Source organism: Siphateles boraxobius, unplaced genomic scaffold, assembly GCF_051911475.1.
Source record: "Siphateles boraxobius isolate OS27281-9 unplaced genomic scaffold, OSU_SipBor_1 68, whole genome shotgun sequence".
Lineage (NCBI taxonomy): Eukaryota > Metazoa > Chordata > Actinopteri > Cypriniformes > Leuciscidae > Siphateles > Siphateles boraxobius.
In genome coordinates this window covers 11,282,093-11,305,939 of record NW_027509195.1, presented here as the reverse complement: position 1 = coordinate 11,305,939, position 23,847 = coordinate 11,282,093, and the positions used below count along the sequence as shown (strand labels likewise).

General features: G+C 37.8%; 4 protein-coding genes across 4 annotated transcripts; 1 reads left to right on the top strand and 3 right to left on the bottom strand.

Annotated features, from left to right (window-relative positions):
- Positions 1-1,151: 1,151 nt before the first annotated feature.
- On the bottom strand, positions 1,152-10,655 carry dcaf13 (ddb1 and cul4 associated factor 13). Its single transcript, XM_077214782.1, has 11 exons — positions 10,093-10,655; positions 9,818-10,017; positions 9,458-9,565; positions 9,269-9,358; positions 7,493-7,648; positions 6,734-6,811; positions 6,563-6,645; positions 6,318-6,482; positions 5,090-5,225; positions 1,934-2,097; positions 1,152-1,616 (listed from the first exon to the last, which is right to left on the bottom strand). The coding sequence occupies exons 1-11, from the start codon at positions 10,160-10,162 to the stop codon at positions 1,529-1,531; spliced, it is 1,338 nt and encodes a 445-aa protein (XP_077070897.1). The 5' UTR covers positions 10,163-10,655; the 3' UTR covers positions 1,152-1,528.
- Positions 10,656-10,864: 209 nt separating this feature from the next.
- On the top strand, positions 10,865-13,315 carry cunh8orf76 (chromosome unknown C8orf76 homolog). The gene is made up of 6 exons (XM_077214706.1): positions 10,865-11,192; positions 11,648-11,743; positions 11,822-11,965; positions 12,036-12,322; positions 12,429-12,561; positions 13,040-13,315. Exons 1-6 carry the CDS (start codon positions 11,088-11,090, stop codon positions 13,181-13,183), a joined length of 909 nt encoding a protein of 302 aa, XP_077070821.1. The 5' UTR covers positions 10,865-11,087; the 3' UTR covers positions 13,184-13,315.
- On the bottom strand, positions 12,801-18,327 carry fam83a (family with sequence similarity 83 member A). Its single transcript, XM_077214705.1, has 4 exons — positions 17,818-18,327; positions 16,626-16,793; positions 16,301-16,425; positions 12,801-13,851 (listed from the first exon to the last, which is right to left on the bottom strand). The coding sequence occupies exons 1-4, from the start codon at positions 18,325-18,327 to the stop codon at positions 13,383-13,385; spliced, it is 1,272 nt and encodes a 423-aa protein (XP_077070820.1). The 3' UTR covers positions 12,801-13,382.
- Positions 18,124-23,410, bottom strand: LOC143722935 (uncharacterized). Its single transcript, XM_077214703.1, has 3 exons — positions 23,351-23,410; positions 22,302-23,249; positions 18,124-20,382 (listed from the first exon to the last, which is right to left on the bottom strand). Exons 2-3 carry the CDS (start codon positions 23,234-23,236, stop codon positions 19,614-19,616), a joined length of 1,704 nt encoding a protein of 567 aa, XP_077070818.1. The 5' UTR covers positions 23,237-23,249; positions 23,351-23,410; the 3' UTR covers positions 18,124-19,613.
- Positions 23,411-23,847: the final 437 nt, after the last annotated feature.

The following is a 23,847-nucleotide window of genomic DNA, read 5'->3' as shown; positions in this document are numbered from 1 at the left end:
GACAAGCCAGTCGAAAATCATAGTGAAAAAACGGACTGGAATATTCATCCGAGCAGGATTAGCCATGATTTCCAACAGGGCATCAGAAGGGCATAACATCAGAAGGGCTCCTTGCAGACTACAAGCATAGACCAATAATGCATGCATTTATTACAACCTTCATGGAATACTACAACATCCTTTAAGAGATGATAATGCTCAGTTATATTACAAACTGCAAAATAAAACATCTACTTCATTTCAATTGAGAGCCAAATAAAACTCACTTAATTTAATCTTAATATTTATGTTTTAATTAATTAATTATTATTAAAAAATTATTAATTAAATATTAATGCTATGATTCCTGATTCCATAATGGGATTATGATACGTTTATTTTACCACAGCAAACTTTAGCATGAACATCAATATCATATCAAACATTACTACATTATGTAATCATTGTAATGCTTAGAATAGATCATTAGTCAAATATTTAAACAAAAAAAAAGTTTAAAAAATTGTATTTAATTTTTTTTAAAAGAGCCACAAGCCTCGAAACATCACCTTGAGTAAGAACACAAAATAAATATTTTTCTATTTTTAGAGCTGTGGTGTGCCAACTTTTCTTTCATTTTTTTTTTTTTTTTTTAATATGTGGTAAAGCACGCATCAAATTTGCGTTGAATCTCTGTAGATCATAAAATGTAGGTACATCAGGAACTGATCTATTCAACATTTTATAATGTTAATGATTTATAAATTACATTACCTCGGTCTTCAACCATAGCACCTGTTTCTGACTATATTAATTCCTTACCCTCCATTTCGCATATCCTTTAGCTTGCAATGACTGTAACAGTTTTAAATGAGTGCAGATTGAAATGATAGGATTATAGACTAAAAAGGTGAAGAGTGTCTTATATCTCATTAGAGCATTAAGTCTTTGATAGGATGAGAAAAACAGCACACAGTTTTACATTAGAAAACAAATACACATAAGACAAACACCATAAAATATCAGGTTTGCATTTAAAGGCTGTATGTAAACTTATGAGGACAGAAAGACAATACTCAGCAATCTTACCATAGCAATTATTGAAGTCCACCATCAGATTTCTGATTCTTTCAAATGCAGCCCACATAACATCAGCAAGAACACCTACAAGGTAAACTTGCTCAGAGGTAAATTTATTCCTTAATTTACAAATTGATAATAGTAATGGAAACACATTTGGAACAGTCCTGTTCCCATTTACATCAATGCAAAGGGTACATTGAAAACATGAATATTCACAGATGAAGACATTGTTTTTATTGTTCTTATTCAACCAATTATAAAGAGAGCAATTCTAGTATGATTTCCATGCTCAATGTGCCCATGCAAAATTCTTTAGAAATATGCAGCAGTATGCTGAAAGTTCTTGTATATACCAAAACAAGTTTTAGTATGGAAGTAAAAGAGCGGCCAAAGAGGGGAATATTCCGGAGCGTGTCCGTGTGTGGAGAACAGAAACCCATCCATCGAAAGCACTTTAATTCATCTCTTACTCCACAACAGCCACCACATGTTTCTCCTTTTCTGTCAGCTGAGGAACAGATCCCGGCTTGCTGTGTTTGCGGACGTTTTGTTCCCTAAAACACACACACACAGAAGCAAAGACAATCAGAATGCCAATCAAACTCAAACATGGATTCCTTTCACTGCCAATACAATGGAGCCAAATGGCAAACGGCAAAGTGTCATTTTTCCATGTTTTTCCAAACAAGCCACAGTGAACATGTTGAAACTCTTATGGTATGTAATGCAAAGGTGTTTACGGTTGCTGCAAATGACAAAATGTTCGTTCTTGAGTTAATTATACCTTTAACTCAGTTACAAAACCTGGATCAATTGTTCAAGATAAACATCAGCACTGTAAATGTCTTAACATTTGGTGAAAGGAACTTACTTCCTGCGGCGGGCTTCTTTCATTTCCCGCTGCTCTCTCTTCTGCTTGAGGACGTCTCTGGGCAGGTGGCGGTGACGGGCGATGCGTTTCAGCTGTGGGTGGTGCTGAAATTTCTCCATCAGCTTCTTGTTATAGTTTGCGGCAGCTTTTTCTCGGGTTGAGAGCTGTGAGCAATGAGACTTGTGTCAATGGTATATATTACACACACCTGGCGAGCAGTGATGTTCTAAAATGAGACTTTTTAATAAATCAAATGTAAATTCATGACCCAATTTCACAATTTTGTCACATTTACCTGATTAAATACACATAAAATGTTTTTTTCTATTTTACATTCATTAACTGTATTATGCAATGAATGTTCTTTTTATTATAACCAAGTACAATTTTCAAGTTAGTGTTGTTAAGCATTTTTACATTTATTCCAAAATAACAACCAACTGCAGTCATTTAAACAATACATTTTATTTGTGAACTGATGTTCAGCCATTCTTTTTAACAGTAAACTTATTTTCGGATCATCAGACATTAAGCTCTGTCACAGACACAATGTAACTAATTTCACCAAGCTGATTTCTCAAAATAAAAACACATTTATGTTTTCAGTCCATTTCAAGTTTGACATGAAATGGTGATATCTTAACGGTTTACTTTTTAATTAGACTTAAAGCTATCATTTTGATCATTCAGACCAATTTGCTTGAGCGCATTAAAACAAGAGGGGGGATTTATCGCATGACCCAATCATATCCAACCATAAATACTAATCATAGTGCGATGAAAAGCATTGCCTCCTCTCACGTGACTTTCCCCCATACATTCACAATTACCCCCCACCAATCCCAGCGCATGCTTCAGGGGGTCCGTTAAAACACAATGGGCTCAGGGGAGGCACGAGAGACGTGGCGTCCTGATGTAACTTAGCTAAAGTAGAAAAGATTCTGCTATGGGCACAACCTGCTTTCTAACTTAATGTATACATTTCAGTAACAACAGTGGCACCAAAAATATCTTGAAAAGACTTTTTAGTTTGGCAATCAACATAAAGCAGCAGTTTTTTCAGTTGAGGAAATGCACTAAAGTGCTCCTTATCTATCTCTCCATCATAAAATTTGTGCGGCTCCCTGGCTTTGGCGCGTCTCACTCCACACCCCTCCGAGGGCTTTTATTCTAATTAAAAGCAATGATTTTCTCAAATTCAATTTGTTTAGGGCAATCTAATAGCTGCTGATGCCACCAGAGCACTCGGGAGGAAAATCTGAAGGCCTGTTAACTCTTATTTATGAACTTCTCGACAGCGTTCACATGAGGGGGGAAAAACAAACATGACACTGCGGTTTCCATGGAGACATCCCATCATAGAGCTATTGTATTTTTAGTCCTAAAAACCAAGCGAGTTAGCATTTCAGCCATGGATCCCTCTGGTATTTCAATTTGATAAATTAGTAAAATAACAACTTGAAGAGACATTCATACTTTGTTCTACAACATAATTTACATGCATTCAAACCTTAAATGTGAATTAAATCTAGAATTTTACTGTTTTTAGTAGTTTTGTTTATTTGAACAAATAAACAATAACAAAAGCACATATCAAAATTATTAACTTAAGCTAAAATTAAAAGGAAAATATAAAAGCCGATTCAGAATATTAATAACAACTATAGTATATAAAAATATTACTAAAATAACACTGCAAATCAGATGTTTTTCGCATTATATTAGGAATTTAGGATTGAAATATATTTAATTGTCATGTAAATGCCACACTACAAAAATACCAATGGTCCTGAAAATGGGCTTCATCATATATACATACAAAAATTACACTTGTGCATTTGGCAGATGCTTTTATCCTAAGTGACTTAAGGTATGCATTTTATCAGTTCTAATGCATTCCCTGGGAATTAAACCCATGACCTATACTCAACTATTTGAGATACAGGAACGCTTAATTCATTAAAAATTAACAGCAATTCAACAGAAAATTAGATACAAAGTATATAACATTATAAGTGGACTTCTGGGATAAAACAAAAGGCTGTAAAACATGGCCCTTTTAATTGAAACGACAGACATAAATGTACTTGTGCAAAAATATGATGCTGTGAATGTAAAAAAGCCACTTATAGAGGGGTCAACCTCATAAACAGTAAATTTTCATATTAATATAGTAAAACGGGCACTCGATCAGATGGGAAAGTACAAAACAAAAACAAACCAGACGCAGCTCTAAAGAGCTTCCAGACATCAGACTCTTGATTCAGCATCTGCTCCTTTAATTAAATACTCTCATGTGCCTGATAGTTTAATGTCTTCGTTATTTTTCCTGCTTTAAGTGATTGGCTGATTCAAACTGCTGATAACTGCAGTGAGTGTCTGATCTCTTTAAGTGAAACGCATCAGAATAAATCTCTCTCTTAAAGTCCGGCGGGGGCTGGACCGCATGAGGGAATCAGATGAACTAGAGCTGATACGAGATGATGGGTAGAAGAAACTACATTCACCTGGAGCAAAACCAACCTCTGCCTCAGCAGAGCAAAAAGCCTTGCTTCCGCGTGAAGTTTATTTAAAGGGACCATATCTGACAGTTTTGTAACAATTATTGCTCCCCCGGACTTGAAATGGGGCTCCTTAAAACAATGTCTTATTTTTTAAGCAACTTTCATGATCAAATACCATTAAAAGGCTGAAAAATATTTTAGCTGAACCGTCCAGCACTAATCTATACTATTTTTTTCACAGAGGGCAAAATTATTTGAGTTTCTTATCACTATATGAACCATAAAAGAGGCTCAATCTTAAAGAACATCTATGGACATGTGCGGATTTCCTTGTAAGCAAACTTCACTTTATGAAATAGGTGTAGGCACTTTGGGGCACTCTATTACAACAAGAGTTGCTTTGACAAGAGCTTTTTCCTGGCCAGGTTTCAGACTGCCATAGAAGTGCTTAATGAAAGTGATTTGTGGATGGAATTCATTTTAAGTGCTTGGCGGGGTGACCACAGGGCCAAATGTGGCCCATTTTAACCACCTGAGTGCATTTGCAACAAGTGCATCCTGACAAAGCTCAACAATCAAGGATAACCTGGAGTCAGTGAGTTAAAACTCCTTTTGGGTCTGTAATGCCGATAAAATGGGATCAAGTACTCACCAATCCGAGCTTCTCTGAGGCATTGGCCTTCCATAGCCGAATGTTCATCTCATCAGAACCGCTCATGACGTATTTGTTGTCAGCCGACCATCTCACACTGATGACATGCTGCATACGTTTGGTGTGGTACACCTCCCTGAGGATTGTGGGAAATTACATGTAATGCCAGAAATTTGCTTTATGCACACACACTGTCCAGCCAAAAATGCATTGAAAGTCTTTGGGATGTGCTGGAGGAGACTTTACAGAGTGCTTGACTCTTGCATTGACAATACAAGAAAGATATTGACCAAAAAAAAAACATGGAAATAACATCACAACATTTATTTCCATCAAGAGGTGCATCAATTTTTGGTCAAGACCTTGCATTGACAATGCAAGAGTCCAGCACTCTGTAAAGTCTCCTCCAGCAGACTCTCAATGAATTTAAGCTCTAAATTTAAGGTGTGTGAAAAGTATTCTTCATCCTCCTGCCAACTATTCTTTCATAATTTGAGCCTGATGAATCTTAACTTTGTCATCCTGGAATATGGCCATGATACGCCTTCCTACATGGTTGTTTAAGAAATGAAAAGCTACACACTCCATCAGTTAGGGTTAGAAGAACTGTTGCCAAACATATAACAAGCTAGAAACATAATCACTGCAATGATGATCCAATCATAGACTTAAGCATTTGCCGATTTAAATCCAAACAGCAACTTTTTTTTGTTCCCCGGGCTGATAGAAATTAAGTGAGTATGCTAAACACAAGGAGACATATCTGCTAATTGGTTCAGAAAAATAATCATGATTTGCCTTTAAATTAATTATTTTTGTTGCCCAACTGTCAGATTTTTTTATTGTTTTAAGCACTTGTTTTTTTCTGAATAGAATACATTTTGCTTCTCAACTGAATTTATCTTGATTTAAGAAATATTTGATATTTTTGAGAGAAAGCAAAACAAAAACACTAAGCAAGTTTTGTTTTAAGCATAAACTAAATTTTGTTCAATTTAAAAAACAAGACTTCATACTCTTTTGCATCTCAAACAACTGTATCTTGATTTAAGGATGTATAGTTGTACAGGAAAATAAAAGTCATGAAAATTCATATGAAGATTTAAATTTTTTGAGGTGCATGCAACATTTAATGGCACTTTATGAATTTAAGACTTTATAAAAAATACATCTAGATCGACTCCTCCAGACATTATAGATCTCCTTGGCCTTTCCGCACCACACTCACCTGCTGTGGCCTTTGTCTTTCAGAAAGATGCGGACAGTTTTGTCAAAACTGGCGGATACAAACTCCCTTCCTGTAGGTGAATAATCCACATCCAGCACAGCGGACACATGATCCATGTGCACAGTCACAGGAACATCCAGATGCCTTATGTCATAAGTATAAAGGCTGTGGAAGAAACAGAAAAAGGTGATTTATTTATTCTCATTTAATTTTTAATGTAAAGGTTTACACTCAAATGAACTCACTTGTAATCTTCATTGGCGCAGGTAAAATAATACGCTTCCATTGGGTTCCAGCAAAGTGTGTTGCTTCTCAATTGCATGATAACCTGAAACAGTGTCATTTCATTGTAGTCATAAATGGAACTATTCAGCCATGCAGTTGAAAAGTAGAAGTTGTGTAAAAACAGTGCAGACCTTTCTGAGTGGTGCAGATTCTCTGGTGTCATACAAGACTATACTTCTGTCTGATGCGCAGCTGGCGAGAAGTTCGGTCTGCAAAGGACAATGGGACAATTTACTGGTGATAAATGGAATTAAAGAAATGTGGCATTTGATGTCAAAACTCCTCAGAACTTCCATTAACCACTTGGATGGTAAAAACCTCCCTGTTTTGCCTCATAACTCATTTAAATCATTGTAAAGCTGCTTTGAAAAAAAAAAACACTCCTGGGCAAAGAAAAAAAAGGGCCAAAAAAATTCCTAAACACTAAGCTTTTAATTGTCTTAACGACAAATTATTGGTCAGAAAATTAGCAAAATTTAAGCAAATGACCTACTTAAAAATCCACTGCTGTCACAGAAAATCATCAAAGATTGAATGAAGTTTTTGGCAGAATAAGTGTGTGTGGAGAGCCTTTTAGCTGCTGGTATTGGTGAGATGCTTCACGGTGAAAAGTCATTTAATGCTTTGGAGTACAGGAGGATATTTCAGAATGTCTTGCTTCCCAAAATGAGGAATGATCAAATGTTATTGTCCAACAAGACAATGCTCCTGCCCAAATTACAAAGACAACCAAGAATGGCTTGAGAAGTCCAGCAGGCTGGTGTTTTGGCCTGGTCAGATTTGAACCCTATAGTGAATATTTGGTCTCACGTTAAACGAACGTTAAACGAGTATACATATTATGAAGAACCACAGATTTAAACTGAAATTAAGTTGAATTTGTTGCTCACCTCCACAGGGTTGTAGCGGACGCAGCTGAAGCTGTCCACACCCCAGCTGAAGGAGCGGATGGGACTGCTTCTCTGCTCATCCCAGATATCCACAGTCTGCCCACAGGTTGCGAACGTGCCCTCCCTATGGTGGTGGTCAATGCCAGTGAACACCGCCTGCGAAACATCAGGCCTGTTAGAAGCTGAAAACATGAGCTGAGTTCCTAAAGTACAGAACCTTAAAAGTATGTGACTATATTAAGGGTGGGCAATATACAGGTAGGCAATTTTAACTGGTAGGAATTTGTCAACCGGTAGAGATTTTGGACTATTGTCTTTATGCTCACGTGACGTTGCTGTACTTCAGTAACAAAGCTTATCGTTTGCATGCGTTTTTAAAGGGATAGTTAACCAAAAATGAAAATTTCCTCATTAATTACTCGCCCTCAAGTCGTTCCAAACCCGTAAGACTTTCGTTCATCTTTGAAACACAAATGAAGATCTTTTAGATGATATCTGAGAGCTTTCTGTCCCTCCATTGACAGCTACGTAACTACCACATTGATGCCTCAAGAAGTTCATAAAGAGATCATAAAACTAATCCATCTGAATCGAGCGGTTTAGTCCAAATTTTTCTACAGACTCGATTGGTGTATAGGATGAACTGACTGAATTTAGGCTTTTATTCACACAAACATTCATCAATCAGTTTTGGTGAATAGAAGCATGTTCGCTTGACGTGCGAGAACCAATGAGGTTCATTCTCATGTTACACATCACGATTGAGCTTCCGCAAGAACCAATGAAGTTCATTCTCGTGTTACGAAGCACATTGAGATTCAGCAAGAAGCAATGCGGTTTGTTCCCACGCGTCGAGCAGGTTCCGTTGAGCTTCTGTTGATGTTCGCTGATCAATGTTTATATGTGAATAAAAGCCTAAATTCAATCTGTTCATTTTTTAAAACGATTGAGTCTCTTCAGAAAACTTGGACTAAACCGTTCAATTCATATGAATTAAAATAGTTTTACAAAATTAATTAAAATAGTTTTACAAAAGACAACTAATTTCGCTATATGCACGTGCTGTGTGCGAGACGTGCAGACGCGAAGCCGCTGCTCATAAAGCGCGTGCTTTTTGCCGTCTAATTGGGCTTAATGGGTTAAATACACATATTTGTGTGTCAAAATGACCGTCTTTGCAGGTAAACAGTCAATTTTGTCTTAAGTGAATGTAAACAGTTGAGAAAGAAAACGCACAAATATATTGGATCCGTGCATTCGGTCTTAAAGTGACAGCAGCCAAATATGCCTGCTGTCGTCTGTCATTAATATTAATCGAACAACAACAACAACAAATTAAAATCTCTCACTGCTCTTGACTAAATCATTTTTGTAACTTTAGTAAGAATAAATGTATATTTAATTTACACAAAGACTATGCAGTGTTTTTTTTATAATTTGATTACTTACAATTTGTGCAGCATTTCTTTTTTCTAGTGCTTGAAGTTTTTCAGGTAGGTCCATTTCATTTGTGTCTTTGTTCTATTTTATTTTGTTTTCCTAAATGTTAGCAATTACTTCCTTTGTTCTTTATTACTGTTTACTTGTCTTCAGTAAGCTTGAGAGTAAATCTTTAACTATAGGTTGGTATTAGTTTTTGTGATATTGAAAAAGGTGACAAGAATTATGAAATGTGTGTGTGTGTGTGTGTGTGTGTGTGTGTGTGTGTGTGTGTGTGTGTGTGTGTGTGTGTGTGTGTAAAATCCTCAAAAAAAAATATGTAAGCTGAAACTGTACCTTCCCCAGAATTGTGTTAATTGGTTCCTCCCGAACTCCATATCCTGGTGCTTCCATGTTCCATTGTTTGATGGTCTTGTCATCTCCTACCTATTTCACAGAATCACATAAGTGCACATTCACTGACTAACTGGATTGTCTTGGTCTGTATAAATCAGGAAGAACATTGAATGTGCAGGATGAAAATACCGTGAAAAAGGAGGTGCCACAAAAGCGGGAGCACATTCCTCGTACAAATCCTTCATGAGCCTGAACTGTCCTCATACACTCCCGCTTAGGAAGGTTCCAAACTTTCACCTGTCAGAAAAGAATCATGAATCCACTCATCCATCCATCCACCCATCCTGAATCTACATGGTCATTTGTACACTCCTTGGATTAACTGGGCAAAGTAACTGCAAAATGTAAGTTCATTCTATGTGCCCCTGGTGTTGTTGTTTACTGTATTATTGAATGTTGGGTGTGCACATTGTTCTTGTATGGGTAACTGTAAACATCTTGACAGAACATGCTCAATTAAAGAGCCTAATACCAAGGTAAAGGCTTTACCTCCCCATCACAGGCACCCGATAAGACTGTTGAAAGACTTTTGGAGTGTTTGACGATGCAGCTGATGCCATCTCTGTGCCCATCTAGTGAAGCCACAAAGGGTTTGGCAAACACCCTCTCAAGCTTAGTGGCATTCAGTGCTCTGGTATATTCCCTGGGCACCTCAAAAGGATGTAGGGTCGGGTCATAGTTCCTAGGCACTAGATAGGGAACACACTAAAGTTAGTATACGTCTTAATACACCACCTTCGTATAATCACTTCTTGTTTACATACCTCTCTGTATATCTCTGGTTGTCTCTCGAACATAATCGTCCGGGTTTCTACAAAGCACTTTAACTTTCATCCCACCTGCTTATAAGATTTAACCCAAAAACTCTTGACCAGATCTGCAGCGTTCAGAGAAATTTAGGACCATGTGTTTGTATGACGTAGCGCGCACTAATGTGACGTCAAACATCCGGGTGCTGCAAATGTTTTTTTTAAATACTTTTGGCATTTTAAAATAAACCTTTAATTTTCATTATTGTTTAACGATATACTCAATTTCACAGAAGCAAACGTGTTTATTTATAATATACTTAAATATTTAACAGAAGTATTTATTGTTTTGAAAGAGTAATCAAACAGTAGGAACTGTTTTTGGAACAACTTCCAAAAATTACTGCTGGGTGTAGCGGCGTTATCATGTCTGACGTCTATATAGAAAATTATTATTTTAAAACAATTTGTAAAGTGACTATGAAGTCAAAAATTTAAAAAATACATGTTCACCTTGTAATGAATATCGTCCCAACCCTTTTTTTACAGTCTATGGTCCCAACAAACGGCGCTATCACGTGGTACACCTTGTTTTTCTAAGCATTGTTGACAGATGTTTTTTTATTTAAAATGCGTTTTTAAGAGTCAGTTTCCCTTTTTTGTATCAGAAACAAGTCGTTTTGATATGAATAGATGAAATATTATGCTTCTTAGCAAAAAAAATCTTGCTGAGATTAAGATGCGACTCAAAGGAGGATTAGGCTTTTTGAGCCACCATGCGCCCTCTAGAGGCATAAAGTTTATGTCTCGTTGGATTCAGCTTCCTTCTCATGAAAGGATATTACGTTTTGATCTATGGGTTTGATATACGAACAAATTCCTGCTCACAAAAAATTGATTCCTACACATTTCTGTAATGTTAGCGCAGTTGTTGGGCGATCATGTGTTCCATTGCTTCATGAGTGTGAGGAGAGTCTGCAGTGAGACTGACTGACACGCGTGTTTTTATCATGGAGATTCTGGGCAGCACTTTTGATGATTCTGTGTTTGAGGAATCACGGAACAGAGTCTCAGCTGCTTTGCCCACCTATCGGCCCAAACTCTGCGAACCTCTGGTGGGTATCACGCTCAACACTTACAAGAAACTACTGAAACATTGTACAGAAACGGTAACGTTACATATACCCCGCTATTTACATGGAATTTTACTTTCACTCTAATTTAACGTTACTTAAAAGACAACAATGGCATTGCTACAGTAAGTTACCATGTTAGTATGTGAGAATTTTGATCAGTAATATTTCACCACATTATAATCATGAATTAAATATGTGCTGATGATAATTTAACGTACTATGGTTATAATTATGATTTATTAACGTATAATTATAGTTATCCTAACGTATAATTATGCAGGTGTTTCTGCAGCGTTCTCACGGTCATGGAAAACAGGAAATGCTAGGAATACACATACACACAGATATATATATATGTATATGTGTGTGTATAGGTATTAAATAAAAAAAAAAACTTCTGCCAGGTCACATTTTCATTGTTTTATTGTATCTAGTGGTTTTGTGCAGATGGAAATATCGAAGATGGATTAGAAGAACAGAAATCCCTCAAGTTTCGAGGTGATCTGGCCTACAGGAGGAAACAGTATCAGGTATAAAGAGATGAATTCAGCATTTGCTCTCACTGTTATTTGACTCATGAGCTCATTTGTCAGTTGTGTCAATGACAGGTGGCTCTGGATGAGTATGTATCCTGCCTCTCTCTGGTACCTGAAGGAAACACATCAGTGAAGAGAGATGTGCTCGAAGGGATCGCACGATGCTGCTGTCATCTGGGGAAAAAAGAAGAGGCTCTAAATGCCTGCGAGAAACTGGTAAATATATTAAATCACTAACTCCAACTTCTGTTTATCCTTTCGCTGATTTACTGTGTTTTATTGACAGAGGACAGAAGTATCCAACACCTGTCACCTCACCTGCGTCCTTCAGCTGGAACTGAGTATTCATGATCACTACAGGGAGCTGACAAACAGCATCTCCAGCCTGCAGCAGCTGTGCTGCCTTCATCCGTATCATCCATGGCACTGGCTGAATCTGGCCATGAGCTTCCAGAGACTCCTGGAGTCGGATAGCGGTCCAGAGAGATCCAGCACTGAGGAAGAACACGAGAAGCAGCGGTGGACAAATAACATTTTAGCACTAAAGGCCATCATGTGCTTGATTAGAACAAGGTACTGTATGTCAACAACATGAGAACTGGCTGATTATTTATTGACTTGGATGTTAATAGATTAATTAATTCAGTGCTGAGTTTGTTCATCTTGTGATTTTCGTCAGGCTGCTAATTGAAATCCTGCGGATTCAGCAGTTCTCATTCGTACTGGAGAACAGCCAGAGGGCTCTACAAGACATTGAGGAAGCTCTACATGCTCTGCAGCCAATGGAGAAAATGATTAAAACAACCTCTGAGGTCAGACAACAACAACCACTTTAATAGAGAGAAAAAACATTGTGTGTATACAATATTAGTAAACATATACAGTATATATAACACATACATATAATGTTAGTTCACTATCTATATATATATAAGCACATTAATCCAGTCTTCTGTCAAGTGATTCTTCAGAAAACATTATAGTATACTGATACTATTTTTTTTAATCTATTTTAATACTTTTAGTACAATGACAATATAAGAGGCAATTATTTAACCTTTAATTTTTTATTACTTTATTTAGAAAACAAAATGTTGTATTAATAATGTAAGATTTTAAGAAAGTGTCACTCAGGAGAGTTTTCTGAATCAACAAAGTGAATAACTCAATGTTATGCATAAAACACAAGCCAGTTTATTCTCTACATTTATACATATCGGAATTACACATCTCACACAATCCATGGTCTCACATTAGAAACCGATTTTATTTATTCTGATGAAAAACTAGGTGATGGCAGAAGACCTCAATCCGGAGAAGATGAGGGAGGAAAGCCAAGATGGAGAGAGTTTATCGGGCCTTTATATTAAAGACTTTGATGACAGGTGGTGGAATAAACTCCACACTAAACTGCAGGAGGAGACGGCAGCTTGATCCATGAACGCTAGAGGAAACGCGTGAATGATATGGATATTGTGGTTGTACATTTATAAATGAACATATATCTTTTATTGGAGTTACATGCTTTTACTGTTACAAAGCACAATAAAACATCTGCTAATTCAAGCAATAAGCACATACTTATTTACAGCATTACATTATTTGCTACAACTAAGCATTCCAATAACCTGCTCTAGCACCAGTGAGAAGCTTCAGGAACAACTCTGTTTATATGATTGCCCTCTTTTGGGCGCCAGGTTTGGACTCTCATATTATAATCTTTGAAGAGGAGGGACTGATAAGCAATGGGATGATGGATCGTGCTTCTCCGTGGAAGCCATTGAGATCTTTCTGGTCCAGTGGTGGCACTTGGATAGCTGGTCTGTCGGACCAGGACCGGAGGTGTCGGAAAACTCGGGTTATGGGGTTTCTGTTGTAGGTGGCCAGCAGTGTTTCTGGGAATTCCTGCTAGCCGCGTTGGGATCTTGAGATTCTCAAAGGGTAGGTGGAGATCAGCAGGATTTGATGTGTGCCAGGTATATCCTAGCACTGGTTTAGAAAGTGCATAGAGTCTGCGAAATTCCAGGTCGAAAGGTTTAACCCCGCTGCCTTTAAAGAGTAAGGCCAAGCTTCTGTGAACCTGCCAGGACAGCCAGGTGAGACTGTGACAGGGTAAAAGATGCATCAGTTAAAGAGCTCACAACCAAGAGATTTAGTTAAAGGTCAAGTTTCTGCATCACCAGCACCACCAAATGGAGGGGAAATCGATATAAAAGCATTGGATCAACCTGGCCATGTTTACACCTGGTATTAAGAAGCTTTTTGGTCGATCGGATGTGGACGATGCTAAATACAGGTGTAAATGGGGTCTAAAAATTTTTTAGCTTGTCAACTTTCAACCACTTCCAGAGGTAGCTGAAAAGTGTAGACGCTGATGTGGTGGAATGCGTTCGAACAGCCACAAAAGACCTACTGACGTAGTGCATAATTAATTATGGGAAGTGCGCGAGCTAGACGGGATTTAAACTTTGTCGGTTTGAAGACAAAAAACGTACCAAGCACAATGTTCTCTCACCATTCCTGATTTCTAACAGCGCTCACTGTGTTCGGCTTTCATATGTAAATTGCATGAGCTTATTTTGTCCATTTGATCGAAAGATCTGTAAAATCCCATACATTTACCCACCCATAGACCCTCTCTTGAAGAAATCAGGACAGAAGTAGTCGAAAGTGGACAAGAGACGGAACTGATTAAAACACCAGGTGTAAACAGGAATGTCCCCCCCTCGGCTACTTGTGATCCAATCGACCAACACGCATTTTAATACAAAGTGTAAACATGACCCAAGTTTGCGGTGGGGTTACATGCTACAATGGCAGATGTTGTAAGTGTTTGTAATATGTCTGAAAACAGCCTTATGTTTGCAATTGTGTTTGATGCTGCTTGTGTTGTAGATCTATAAATCTAAATTCTGTGATTGGAAAGTAAAGAGCTGCTACTCAAAAGAAAAAACTATAATGTCTATTAAAATGTAAATTAATGTATATGTGTTGGCTATGGCTGACCGGTCACTATAAAAGTTTGCTCAATTTTATTTCACATAATGTTTTGGACAAATGCATTTCTAAAAGTACAAATATTCTTGTATTATATTCTCTCAATTATTAAAAAGACAGCATGCAATTGTAACTATATTAAAGTTGCAAACTAATTTTATTAGATAGATACCCTTTTTTAACTGACAAAGGTACAAAGAAAAAAAATGTCCAATGTTTTCACTGACCAACATAATTGTATTTTGTAAATATAGACACATTTTGATATTGATGCCTGTCCCACTCAAAAAAAGATTGGGACAGAGAGGCAAAATAAAACTGAAAAGATTATATAATATCCATGTTAAACTGTTTTTTAAACAGTCCACAATTAGCAGGTGAATTGGTAATAGTTGAGGGTATTGTGTTTGGGTGTAAAAGAGCTTCTCAGTCTTTGCAAGCAAAGCACTTTGTGCCAAAAGTCATGAGAGATTTGTCGAACAATTCAAAAATCAAATTTCTCAATGCAAGATTGCAAAGAATTTATGTCTTTCACCATCTACCATATAATTTTGTGAAAGGATTCAGGGAATCCAGAGAAATCTCAGTACATGTAAGGCAGGAAACTTCTGCTGCATGACCTGTGAGCCCTCAGATGGCACTGCATGAGAAACCGTCATGCTACTGTGTTAAATACAGCCACATGGGCTCAGGAGTACTTTAGAAAACCCTTTTCACTAAACACAGTCTGACGCTTCATCGAGAAATGCAACTTGAATCTCTGTTATGCAAGGAGAAAGCTATACATCTGTTCAATGCAGAGATGCTGCTAAGTTCTCTGGGCCCGAGCTCATCTGTGCTGTGGTCAGAGTCGTCCACATTTCAGCATGTTTTTGGGGGAAAAAATGGACATCGAGTTCTCAGTCCCAAAGACAAAAAGGACCATCCAGACTTTCTTTAGCAACTGGTGCAAAAGCAAACATGGTATGGGGGTGCATCAGCACAAACATCATGGGTGACTTGCATGTGTGTGAAGACATATATTAGGATTGTACAGAGACTGCCATCAAGATGACATCTTTCCTGGGAAGCAAGACAATGCCAGGCCTCATTCTGCGCTTATTAAAACGGTGGTTTCTAGACAGTCTGCACTGTACAGTGGATGTGCTTGACTGCCTGTCTGCAGTCCAGATCTGTCTCTTATTGAAAATGTACGGCCCATCATGAAAAAGAAAATCAGACAACGATGACCAGAGACTGCTGAGCAGATGTCTTCTGGAGATTTTTGGAGAGTTTGGGTAAAAATTCCACTTGCAAAACTGCAACAATTAGTATCCACAATTCCCAAATGATTAAAAAGTGTAATTAAAAGGAAAGGTGATGTGGCACAGTGATAAACTTAGTTTATATTTACAAAAAAAAAGTTGTTCAGTGATTTTTTTTTACTTTTCTTTGTACTTTTGTCAGTTAAATAAAGGTTCAAGAGAATTAACAAATTAATAAATGAGAATAGAATGTCACTACTTGAAACATCAATTTCAGTACTGACTAAATATGTGTATGTTTAGATGGTACCTGTACGAGCCGACCAGCACTTTTTTGCAGTCCACAATGATGAACTTCTCTTTCATCTGTCCAGTGAACTTTCTGCCTGATTTGGCACAATATGTCTCACCTTGAACACTGCGAATGGACATTCTCTGTATGAAGAAATGAAGACAAAGAGTTAACATAAGCACATTGGATATAAATATAATGAAGTCATCCACTTTTGTTTCTTTTCATGATAAAGCAGAACTGACATAAATGTTGCATATATTTTCAAAATAACATTTTGTTGCATATCCACAAGCAAAAATACCTTTAATGTAGGGGCTCTGACTAGAATAGAATAACTTACAGTAAGGTGTGACTTGTTGATTTTGACATTTTCACACATGTCCTGAAACAGCTGTAAATTGGTGTTGTCCAGAAGGAGATAGACGTACACATTGCGCTTTCTTGTCGCCTCCAGTATGTCACAGAAAATCTCCACATCGCTGAATGTGTCCATAACTATCGCCAAAACCTGTGATGAGTGAAATTTAAAGAGCAAATGTTACATTGCAATAGTGTGTTTTCAGACTGTTGCATATTAAAAAATATCAGGCACTTTCCACAAATAGAATACAAAATAGGGCCTGAAAAATATTTTTTTTCCCCAAACAAATTAAAAGAGGTGTTTAAGCTTTAGAAAATGTTGATGTCAGCTTCAGAACTTCAATGGTTCAAACAGCTGAATAATGAGAAAAAAATATTAACACATTTTTGTTATCAAAACATGGGACAAATACATTTTAAAAGTCTTATTTGTGTTCATTGTACAATTTTCTACCAATAAACCATAATCAAGATTAGAAATTAATAATTTATAATACGGTACATTTATTAAAGGGTTAGTTTACCCACAAATTTGAAATTGTGTCATTTTCATTTACTCACCCTCATGTCTTTTCAAACCTTTAAAACTTTCGTTCATCTTCAGAACACAAATGAAGATATTTTTGGTGAAATCTGAGAGCTTTTTTTGTCCCTCCATTGACTACAACTTTCAAACCCCAGAAAGGTAGTAAAGGTACCAACAAAAAAAAAAGGTTAATTTTTTTAAAAAAATTTTTAGCAAACACAGCAGTCGCGACGTAACCACTGGAGTCACGTGGATTACTTTAATGATGCATTTACCTTTCTAGGTCTTGAAAGTGGTAGTTGCAAAGGCTGTCAATGGAGGGACAAAAAGCTCTCCGATTTAATTAAAAAGATCTTCATTTGTTTTCCGAAGATGAACGAAAGTCTAACGGGCTTGGAACAACATGAAGGTGAGCAATTGATGACAGAATCGTCATTGTTGAGTGAACTAACCCTTTAATAAAACATTATTATGATGAAGAATTGTTGCACAACAAACATAAAAAAACGAGAAATTTGTGCCACTAATACACTAAAAGTGCTGTGTGTAATTGCAGTGTGAATCTTCCTTGCGTCACAAAATTAACATTTGAAACAATAATGCCAATACAATCCAAAAATGTCACTATCAAATGACAGGTTCTTACTGTAGTTGCTTGCCTGATGAGTTCCCGCAGCAGGTCTTTCATGGAAGAGGATTTCACTGACTGGAAGAACACTTCCACACTAGGAATCCCCTGCAGATGGTAACTCCAGTCAGCCACCGGCCAGCCGTAGTCAAGAAACGGAGGCTCACTCTCGGTGGCTGCAGGAAAGTATGCCTCAGAAGAAACTGATGGAGAACTAGACACCTCTTCATCCCTGTCTGTCTCTTCGTCGTCATTGAGAGGCTTTTTAATGTTGTTTAAGATGTATATTTTCTCCTCCGCAGACAGAAAGTTTGCTTCATTCTCTTTGATCAGCACTTCCTGGTATCCATCCAGCCCTTTGTCCAGCAGAGCATCCATAGCCAGTCGTGTGCTTTCATTGTGACTCAGATCCACTGGAGACACCTGAGCGTTTGGGTTTCTCATCTCCTGAACTCTTCTTCTCATTTTTCCCATCAGCTTTAACTTCAGGTAGCACTGCACAGACAATCCATTACTTTCAAGGTTCATGTTGATCGCAAAGAAATCCTCAACTGACAGGTGACTGGTTAACTCTACTTTTTAGTCATCATTCGTGCTTCACAAAACTAAACGTTTATCCATCAAGGTGATCAATCAAATGTTCATAAATTATCCTGCGAGATATTCATGCACTGTGCGTCTTTTCATCCGCATTGCAGGCATTTCACGGCACAGTGAGCCTTTCTGAACCAATTTGTCATGTATTCATGATCGCCGAATTTAAATGTGAATGTTAGTGCTGCCCCAAGGCTCTGTGGAAAGTAGTTTGTGGCTCCTCCTCAGATAAAGGTGAGCAAGTAGCCGTGTTCACAGACAGATTCTCCCGCAGGCTTCGGTGGGTGGGGTCGTATGGTTAACAGGTGAGGTGTTGAGTGATTAATGAGACAGAAGTTCCCATGTTTTCCATCACAAAAATGAAATGGCATGAGTGGCAGGGATGGAGATACGAATGTCAGATTCACTTCACCCATGCTTCACTAGAGGAACCAATCGACCTGGTCTTGTTTTCTTGACTCAACTTGCTTAATGTAAGTGCGTAATGGCTTTGTAGATAGAGCACTTGTGGTGTTGAAAATTCACTTTTGGTTACTTAAAAAGTCATTCTAAACCCCAAACATAAAACCTCAGCATACATTTTCCCAAACCATTTTTGCTATATACATAAATGACACCTCTCACCGTGTTGCTTATTGGAGAAAGAGGCATTATTATTTATGATCAGATTTGTGATTGAACTAAAATAAAATAAAATATAAAACAGGCAAAAGAAACCCAAGACATATCTACAGAACAGATTATCACAAGAGACAGGTTTTACGTGGGCTTTTACATCAGTTTCTACATTCTACAAGTTTTACAAAGCTGAAATTTTTCAACCAATATCATAAATGGGGGAGAAAAAAATCCCATGTACTACCATAGCTTGCAAAAATTTACTATATTTACAGCATCGCCTAATTGCATTAAATAGTGTGAGATTTTGCAAATCTGGTAGTGCAGAGGATTTTTTTCCCAAAAAATAAATCTAAATGAGTAAATGTACTATAAATATATTTATTTAAAGTATATTCCTAAAAAAAGAATTTAGGAAAATATGATTAGCCTGAAAAATAAAAAAGCGAAAATAATAATAAACAACACATGCAAAAAACACTTTAGTTGCATCTGAATAGGGTGGTTCTCATTTAGGGTTGAAATTATTTTTGGAGAGTGATGAGTAGTTAAACAAACAGAAAAACCTAATGTGCATGGGAATATAGTTCTAAAAAATTTATTTACATAAATTTACAAGAATCCGATCTTTTCCAGAAAACATCTCCATCCAGTTGCTTTGATACATATCTGGCAAGAGCGACTTTCTTATGACTTGGAAAGGCTGAATTCAATGTCTCTTTTAGCTTGGGTAAGTCCAAGGTTTCTGGATGGTGAGCAGACACCAGAAACAAGCTCTGCTGGAGACCCAGTTTACCCAAGACTACCTCACTCCATTGTCTCACCTCCACGACAGACTTTTCCTCAATCAAGTCCGCCATGGAAACCACCAGGTAACACTCTTTCCCCAGGGAGGACGCTTGCTGCAACAACTGTATGGCTCCCAATCTAAGCCTTGAAGGAGACACCAGTATGTATACATCGCACAAACTGAGCACAGATGCTACTTGCTGAGCTTCAGAAGAGCTGGATACAGAGGACAGGCTTTCAAGATCACTTATTTTTCCAAGCCCAGGAAGGTCCCAAAGACGGACGTTGGGGGAATCAGGGTAGGGATACTCCACAGTCTCTTTGGTGTTTTCAATGACACCGGTTGAGGCAGCTCGTTCATCGCCGTTCTCCAGGCCCAAGAGGGCATTGACCAGGCTGGAGCTACCACAGCCTGTCTCACCCAGCACACCGATATCCAGGCGGAAGTGATCAAGAGCTGCAAGGATTGCCTGAAGCTTGGAGGGATTGTCTGCAAGATCTCTCGGCTGTGAGAGCTTGGAGATCTGATCAAGATCCTCCTGGTTTATCTTCCTGTACTTCAAAGCATTAGAAACTATAAACCTGAGAAGCAAATGTAGTGAATTGTTAGATAAGTGACATGTGAAAGCATGTGAAGGCCAAGTATGGTAACCCATACTCGGAATTTGTCCTCTGCATTTAACCCATCCATGTTAGTCCACACATATTAGCAACAGTGAGTAGTGAACACACACACACACACACTACAAACCGTGGACACACACACCCGGAGTAGTCGGCAGCCATTTTTGCTTTGGCGCCTGAGGAGCAATTGGGTGTTAAGTCTTTTTCCGCCGGTATTGCAAATCAAACCTGCAACTTTTGGTTTACCAGTTTGACTCTCTAACCATTAGGCTACAACTAAATGTAGACACATAATTTGTTAGACAAATGTAAATATTCATGAACAAAGACATTTTCATGCTAGTTCAGGCTGTCTGATGCCAGTTAGAGCTTGTTTACAACAAAAGTAAACTAGTGGACCAACACAGATTTCCTAATGAAGCTGGTTGAGCGAGGTAACTATCTAAATAAACAAGTTAATCAGCCTAGTAAGGACACAAGCACACCAGCAGCCCATGTTTGAGATGCATGTCCTGATTTTTCTTTTCTTCTTTCTTTTTTATTTATAAAGCACATTTAACACAACTCATGGTTGACATAAGGTGCTGTACAATACAACTAAAATCTGAGAAATACAAAAGAACACAAAACAAAAGAACACAAAACAAAACAACATGGTTGAAAGCTATAGGTGCTTTATCTATTTAAAATGTTTTGCTTTTTAGGTGAAGAAGTTCTAACCGGAATTGGAAAATTATTCCATAAGACCAGGACATGGAACAACATCGATCACCTCGGAAGTGGAGCCTAATTCTAGGAACGGAAAGGACACCAAGATTACAGGATCTCAAGGACCTATTTGGTTTATGGAATGCAATAACTTCTAAAAGATAAGACAATGCTTGATAATGTAGAGATTTAAAAACAAAGATAAGCAACAACAAAAAAACAATTCTAAATTTAATTGGTAGCTAATTTAGCAAGATGAGAATGGGCGAAATATGATCAGCCTTCATCTGCCAGCAGCATTTTGAACCATCTGTAGACACAAAGATGCCATCTGAACGTTGCAGTTGCTGGTCAGTTTGCATGTAAGTGTAAGTTTTTGACCAACGCTGTTCACTTTTGATGTAATTTCTAGCGAGAAATTACTATTGTAGTAATAGTTATCACCAAAGCTCTCTCTATTTTGCTGTAGACCATTAAAGTTACCATCCGAAATCACAACGTTTCATGCACAAACGGTGCTTGCAAACTCATTGTCTTATAGGGCAGCGAGGCAAAAGGCACTGCCATAAGTTTCAGACGCAGCCGTCGTGTCCTCTGGAGATCGCATTTGTCAGGCGCATTTGCATTGAGGTTTCATTTTAAACAAGTAATTATTTTAAAATTGACTGCTGTTCTTTGCGATGCGTAAATTACTGTAATTTCTTTCTAACTTTGAAATGTAATGGTTGCTTTTCTGAAATGAGGCACCAGGACCTCTATTAGAAACTTTCAGGCAGGTGTATTGAAGCAGGGAAGGACATCGGCCTTTCAGGAGCAGAACTGGACAACCCCTGGGTTAGGTTAATGTTAGGTTTGGATTAGTGGTAGGGATTGGGTTTTAAATAATTTTTTGACAGTATTATTGTTCCAGGACTAACAAAACATCATTGTTTCTAGAACAACATTCCAGACAACCAATTTGATTTTATGGTTAGGTTTAGGGATGTTACAGTACGCCATTTTTATCATCCTATCTTTAACCTCTAGTTTAAGGGTCGGGTTATGGATAGGTTTGGATTCGAATTTATCGTTTTGACAGGATTTTTGTTCCAGGACCAACAAAACATTGAAAATCAATTTGTGTCACATGACAACATCAAACATTTCAAAACACAAGGAAGTTGACTTACTGTGTGTCATCAGTCAGCAATTTAGGAACCCGAATTTCCTTTGTAATCGCCACCAGAAACTGACTAAAAGCTTTCTTCCGAAGGTCAGGCAGGGCTTCAGCAAGCACCCCAGCAATATCCTTCATCTTCACTAATTCTGGATCTTGGGAGGCATCAGAAGGACTCTGGCTATCTGTTGGATCAGCCATCTCTCCAAATGCATCTTTCCTTCTCTTCTGCAACTCCAGTTTGCGAGCTCTCATTCGTTCCCAGGCGCAGGTCATGCACGGCCCTGTAGGCTTCTCCTCAACTACATCCCAGTCCTGCTCAGCTTGAACCAGAAAAAGAGACTGATGTCTGTCATGCAATTCCATTTTGAGCCACATGTGGTCCTCCTTGTGCCGTTCTGTAGTGAGAACCACCAGAACATCGTAGCGTGTGGAGTCATACTGCTGGTTAGTCTGCTTAATAATGGAATTTGAAGTTGGATGGCCCTGCACGGTCCATACACGAATATTTGGTATTTGATGGTGTAAAATCACAGAGTCGAAATCAGGATTGCCACTCCCAATATATTCTGTATGCTCTGATATCCGTACATGTTTCCTCCTGCTGCTCTGGAGGTTAGTGTTTAACTTAGACTTTATACTATGTTCGTCATCTACACTTTCATCTTCTTCCCAGTCTTCATCTGCTTCTTCCTCATCTGTTTCTTCTTCCTCTTCATCATCAGTATCCCATTCCTCCTCTTCAATTTCCTCATCCGGCCCACAGATGGCAGAAACCAGCTGAGCGTTAGCCTCCTGGGTTCCTCCGGTCACAGCTATATCTAAAGGGAAACGCTCAAACAGTCGTAGAGCCGCCACCAGCCTATTTTCGAATCCAGGTGCCCTGAAGGAAAACCTCCATGGGGCAAGCATATATTTCACTTTTTCATTTGGAAGTTTTTCTTCCATCTTCAATTTTACCCTGAAAAAAAAGAATGAAAGAATTACCCTGAAAGAATTTGACAAATAGTGTTCACAAATAAAATATGATCAACTGTACATAATAAAGTATTCAACTCTCACCCTGTTCTCAAACAATAAAAGAGCTGCAAAAGCGCGTCCTCAGTCTTTAAGTCCTCATGGATGAGTGTGTTTGCAGGACAGTCAGCTGTGCTAAAGTCAACATTTAGTTTGACAAGGTTTTAAGGCGACACTGTAAACAGTTCTCAGGGCGTTTAAGTTTGCTAAAGCATCTTGGCATACTTAACTCTAATTAACACATTTATTCCCAAAGTTTCTCCACATACATTTTAGAAATTCTGACTGATTTTTCAGTTTAAAACCTAGCATTTACCGATCAAAGTTTCAAGAGAAGTAGAATTCACAACCCCACCACAGAATTTCAAGTCTTTAAAACTCTAAACATTATGTCACACTTAAAGCTAATTATTTACTAGATTTGTAAAAGAAATTTGTGGAAAATGTGAGTGATGCTTGTCCATGCAAATGTCACCACCATTATACAAACGTTTTTAAATGCTTTTTAAGCAAATTCCTAAAAAAGGTGTTTTGAGCATTTT